Consider the following 6,107-nt stretch of genomic DNA (forward strand, 5'->3'; position numbering starts at 1 on the left):
GTGTGTATGTGAAATTGAGAATGCATGTTTTGGCTTTCTTCCTCCTTAGCTTACAGAATTGGGCAATTGCAATCTCTCTTTTGTCAGGACTTCACCAATGTACATAGGTCAAAGATGTTTCTTTTTGATTGTTTATTGACATACCTTAGTGTTCCTCCAGTTAATTGGAGAACTTTACTTTCCTATGATTGTTGAGGCCGGCTCTTCATAGACATCTTCTCAGCCTTGCCACAGCTCCACTGGTTCCAGCTGCATATGGCAGCCCTTCATGATACTTTACCATTCAGGCTCTCCTGATTTCACAAAGATTTAGCTTATTTTTTATTAATGAATATCTTTGATGCTTAGAGTGGTTTCTGAAAGGGAAAAGAGAGAAAATTCATTACTCCATTATCTTAAAAGCAGAAGTCCTTTCTAAGTCTCCATTACTCTTTGACTTTGACAATATTCAAGCCAATGATGTACACCAAAATTAGACTGGCTTGAAAAATGATGAACTTGAGGCCATGAGAGTTACTGTGATTGAATTAGGGCCATACATATCAGTAAAAATGAACTGACAGGGTCTTGAGCCTGAATTCAACACATCAGATGGTATCTTAGGAATGCAGTGTCAATCAAAGCCCAGTCGCTCTCCTTTGTCCACATGGGGGAGCTTGTATTGCTCTGTTGATTTTAGTAAAATCTAGCTCTGTTATGGTGGCTTCACTGATGAGCTAGAGTTTAAATACTGAACTTAGTTTCAACCTACATTAGAGGAACTATAATGGAGCAAACTCAAGAAAAGAAGGAAAAGAGGGACAAGGTTTCCCATACTCACTGATACTCTTCTTGCCACAAACATGAATGCTTATGGCATTGTCTCCCTTAAGCTTCACAGTCCTTCTAACCTGCTGTTATTATCCCCTTTTGACACATGAAAATGCTAAAATAAAAGAAGCTGAGTAACTTTTAAAAAAAAAATTTATTGGCCGGGTGCGGTGGCTCAAGCCTGTAATCCCAGCACTTTGGGAGGCCGAGACGGGCGGATCACGAGGTCAGGAGATCGAGACCATTCTGGCTAACACGGTGAAACCCTGTCTCTACTAAAAAATACAAAAAACTAGCTGGGTGAGGTGGCGGGCGCCTGTAGTCCCAGCTACACGGGAGGCTGAGGCAGGAGAACGGTGTAAACCTGGGAGGGGGAGCTTGCAGTGAGCTGAGATCCGGCCACTGCACTCCAGCCCGGGCGACAGAGCATGACTCCGTCTCAAAAAAAAAAAAAATTTTATTTATTTTTTTTTGAGACAGAGTCTCACTCTGTCACCCAGGCTGGAGTGTAGTGGTGTAATCTTGGCTCACTGCAATCTCTGCCTCCTGGGTTCAAGTGATTCTCCTGCCTCAGGCTCCTGAGTAGCTGGGACTACAGGCGTGCACCACCATGCCTGGCTAATTTTTGTATTTTTAGTAGAGATGGGGTTTCACCATGTTGGCCAGGCCGGTCTCAAGCTCCTGACCTCAAGTGATCCGCCTGCCTTGACCTCCCACACTGCTGAGCTTACAGGCGTGAGCCACCGCGCCCAGCCTGAGTAACTTTTCAAAGCCACCAGTTCAAAGGTGTTCATACTCCGACTTCTATGATCTTTCAGTTCTGCCTTTCTGCCTCCCAGGTTACCATATTCACTCAGTTGAAATCGTCTCAGCCACAGCTTTGGGATTCTGTAAAGATAAAAGATGCACCAGAGGGTTTCCTAGATGCTTTGTCTTCATCCTTCAAGCCAGGCGATACTGCCACGTTCTGTGTACTTAGGGGCCACTTCTCTGCGCAGCGTTCATCATGACACCCAACACTAATGCGGCAGGTTTTCAATCTGTTGTCTGTAGCCATTAATCAGTTCCTGTGACGTAGGCTATTGTTATCTCATGTTACAGATGAGGCAGCTGGTAGAGAGAGTGGTTAGGTAATTTTTCCAGGATCAGCAATGAATCTCCAGAGAGCTGAGACTGGACCTGTCCATCCCAGACATAGCTTACAACATGAGGGCTTTGCTAAAAGTGGTTCAGTAATCTCAACTCCCTTCATCACCTGCACTGTAAAAAAGATGTTTTATCTCACCTGTGCTGTTACCCATAGTGTGTTATAAAACCTGGTAGCAGAAGAGAAAAAGAAAGGTCAAATCAAAGACTATACACACAGGATTTGTTTTTGACTAAGTATTTCAGACCATGAAGCTAAGACCATTTGGGTTTAAAATTGCTAATAACAACACTTTCTTTATATAAAAAAATACATCAAGAGGGTTACACAGAAGGAAGCATCCTATTTGGGGAAGGCTATCAAGCAGTAGAAAGTGATGTGAATGTCTATTTGTTCTTTTGGTTGTTTTTAGTTTCACTAAGGAATAGTCTTTTTGGAGTATATAAATCTATAACCGCACAAAATATGGCTAGCTTAAAAAAGTGGGAGAGGGAGATGATATGAAATTATCCCCTGAAAAGTCTTGTTTTTGAACACTTGCATTATAATGGAAATAGCCTCAGGTTTCCTCTGGCAGCATTCCAGCATTATTGGACGATTTATTTTCTCCTTAAGTGACATTTTAATATATAGTGTGTTATATGTAATGTTTCTGGAGTAACAAGCATGCAAGAAGTGAGAGAAAAAGAAAGTGCACTTAATATGTAGGCAGGTGTCTCAGCACTTTCTTTTTTGTATGTGAAGCCCATTATCTCCAGTGATAACTTTGTTGACAGCACCCACAAATATACTCGGAGCAAGATTTTAAAAAATAGATCCAGAATCGTATGACTGAGAGACCCAGCTGACACGTGTCAGCCTCAGATAGTTGCTACATTTTCTGTTTTAAAGACTCAAACAAAACTTTTCACATTCTTCTTTGGGGAAAAAAAAATTACATTTGAAGTCCTTTTTCACCCAAACACATTTTGAGATAAGAGCTCACAAGTCTTGACATTATTTCATTTTGTTATGCGCATCTGTCAAGGAACCAAGATACGATACAGCTACTAAAAACTGATGATCGTGGAACAGAGAAACTTGACAGCATTTCATTTCCTTTATGTTCTGATTATACATTTATCAGAAAACCTGTATCTCTTCTAGTTCAGCTAGAAATTGCAAGAATTCAGGAACTCAAAGGCTTGGCAAAGAACTGTCCTATTATTTGGTATCATCTTACATTTTAGAGAAGTTGCTTGGTGGAGTCATTGTTAAAGCTTTTGCTTCTCTTTTCATTATTGTGGGCCACTATCCACAGACCACATTTCTATAGGCCCTATAACTGCTTTGCCGCACAAATTAAACACCGGGATGTTTCATACATATACGCCAGCATTTCAATGCTTGTCAATCAGAGTTTATAAAATATAGGGATTACAGCTTGATATTAACATCCAAATCTATTGTGCTCATTTTATGTGTGAAAATGAGAAACCCTCGTGCAGACGCTAGATTTCCCAGCCTCTTTGTCACCCTGTTTTTAATTTATCTCCAAGTTTTGAGTCAGTAAAATGATTCTGCTTATCAATTTAATACAGAGATAAAACATATCTATGAATCAGAGTGATCGGAACTAAAATGGATCTACAGGTTGTTTGGTATTCAACCCAGCCCTGCTGAGGGTTCTAGTGGGGCTAATTCCTCTGTACAGTACATTCATCCCTGTTCTTAAATTGTGCCTCAGTAAGGGATATGATCTGCTTCACATGAAGAAGTGGACACAGAAGTGCATTGTTTCAGGGAGGAGGACTTTAAAATTTTGAAACATTCTTTTTATGCTTGCCTTTTTTCTTTCTTTCTTTTTTTTTCAGGTATACTTCAAAAGAAATTATCCACATATCGGTCACACTGACCATATGGTTACAAACACTTCCAATGGACAGCCCTCAACCTTAACTATTTTCGAGACAGCACTATGAATCCAACCAAGACGTCATGTCTGTTCCGAAGGTGTTTTCTGCTAGTTTTTGGACTATGTAAACCACATTGTAATTTTTTTACTTTGGCAACAAATATTTATACATACAAGATGCTGGTTCATTTGAATATTTCTCCCAACTTATCCAGTGATCTCCAGCTCTAACAAAATGGTTTATTTTTATTTAAATGTCAATAGTTGTTTTTTAAAATCCAAATCAGAGATGCAGGCCACCAGTTAAATGCTGTCTATCAGGTTTTGTGCCTTAAGAAATGACAGAGTCAAAGCTCATTTTTAAAGGAGTAGGACAAAGTTGTCACAGGTTTTTGTTGTTATTGTTTTTACTGCCCCTAAAATTACATGTTAATTTCCATTTATATCAGGGATTCTATTTACTTGAAGACTGTGAAGTTGCCATTTTGTCTCATTGTTTTCTTTGACATAACTAGGATCCATTATTTTCTCTGAAGGCTTCTTGTTAGAAAATAGTACAGTTAAAAACCAATGGGAACAACAAAAAGAAAAAGTTTGCGACATAGTAGTAGGGAGTATGTAACCCTTACTCTCCACCAAAAAAAAAAAAAAAGGATATATGTTTAAAGGATAGAAGGACAATATTTTATCCTATGTTCTAAAAGAGAAGGAAGAGAAAATACTACTTTCTCAAAATGGAGGCCCTTAAAGGTGCTTTGATACTGAAGGACACAAATGTGACCGTCCATCCTCCTTTAGAGTTGCATGACTTGGACATGGTAACTGTTGCAGTTTTAGACTCAGCATTGTGACACTTCCCAAGAAGGCCAAACCTCTAACCGACATTCCTGAAATACGTGGCGTCATTCTTTTTTGGATTTCTCATTTATGGAAGGCTAACCCTCTGTTGACTGTAAGCCTTTTGGTTTAGGCTTTATTGAAATCCTTTCTAAATTGCATGAATAGGCTCTGCTAACATGATGAGACAAACTGAAAATTGTTGCAAGCATTGACTATAATTATGGAGTATGTTCTCAGGATGCATCCAGGGGTTCATTTTCATGAGCTTGTCCAGGTTAGTTTACTTCTGACCACTAATAGCATTGTCATTTGGGCTTTCTGTTGAATGAATCAACAAACCACAATACTTCCTGGGACCTGTTGTACTTTATTTGAACTGTGGGTCTTTAATTTTTCTTGATGGTGGTGGCTGTAACATGTTGAGTTCAGTTTACTAAAGGTTTTGAAGTGGAGTCTCATGACCTCTCAGAATAAGGTGTCACTTCCTTGAAACTGCATTTATGTATATAGATATGCACACATGTGCATTTGTTTGTATACATATGTGTCCTTCATATAGGAAGTTTTTTGACTCATCAGTAGAGAGCAACAGATGTTTTATTGAGTGAAGCCTTAAAAAGCACACACACAGCTAACGACCAAAATACATTGACTGTAGTAGCTGTTCAACTCCTAGTACTTAGAAATAAATGTATGGTTAATGTTCAGTCCAATAAACCACACACAGTAAACGTTTATTAATAGTCATGGCTTGTATTTTAGGTGACTGAAATTACAACGGTGATCATAATGAGGTTTATTAAAACGTTAGCTATATTCAAAATGTCTATATGTTTATTTGTACTTTTGAGGTTAAAGACAGTCATATAAACATCCTGTTTCTGTTTTAATCTTGTCATAGAATTTTTTAATGAAACTAAATTCAGTTGAAATAAATGATAGTTTTCATCTCCATTCAGAGATCTGTATTTCTGTGCTTCGAGGGATTCCTGACTCATGTTCTTGCTGATGAATGCCAATGAGTTTTCCTGAGATCGAAAAATATGGGATCAAAGGATACCTTCTATCATCAACTGGTTCTCTTGGCGAATTAGGTGTACCAAATATTCTAACGGGTATTTCAGTGGGTTTCAGACAGTTTGAAGCAGTTGCTATTTAAACAAGTCCATCTGTACCCTTCTAGGAAGAAAGAGTATTAGCTTATGCCTCAGGCTTGAGCAGTATTAAATGGTTGAGGTTTTTGCTTTTGGTTTTGGTTTTTAAGATGACTTTGTCCAAAACTAACAAGAAACGTCTATTGCTGTTACGCTGAAATCACTATTAAATAATGATTCTCAAAGTGTGGTCCCTGGACCAGCAGCATAGCGCATCACCTGGGAACTCATTAGAAATGCACATTTTTGTGCCTCACCCCAC

At 38.8% G+C, this 6,107-nt stretch overlaps 1 protein-coding gene across 1 annotated transcript in view; it reads left to right on the forward strand.

Moving 5' to 3' along the window:
• Positions 1-5,649, forward strand: part of ABCC4 (ATP-binding cassette, sub-family C (CFTR/MRP), member 4) — a 321,328-nt gene extending 315,679 nt beyond the window's left edge. Inside the window, exon 31 of the mRNA XM_011996653.1 lies at positions 3,811-5,649. Within this exon, the coding sequence (XP_011852043.1) occupies positions 3,811-3,918 (108 nt within the window). The 3' untranslated portion in view covers positions 3,919-5,649. The remainder of the gene's footprint in view (positions 1-3,810) is intronic.
• Positions 5,650-6,107: the final 458 nt, after the last annotated feature.

The sequence above is a fragment of the Mandrillus leucophaeus genome, unplaced genomic scaffold, assembly GCF_000951045.1.
Source record: "Mandrillus leucophaeus isolate KB7577 unplaced genomic scaffold, Mleu.le_1.0 Scaffold520, whole genome shotgun sequence".
Taxonomy (NCBI): Eukaryota; Metazoa; Chordata; class Mammalia; order Primates; family Cercopithecidae; genus Mandrillus; species Mandrillus leucophaeus.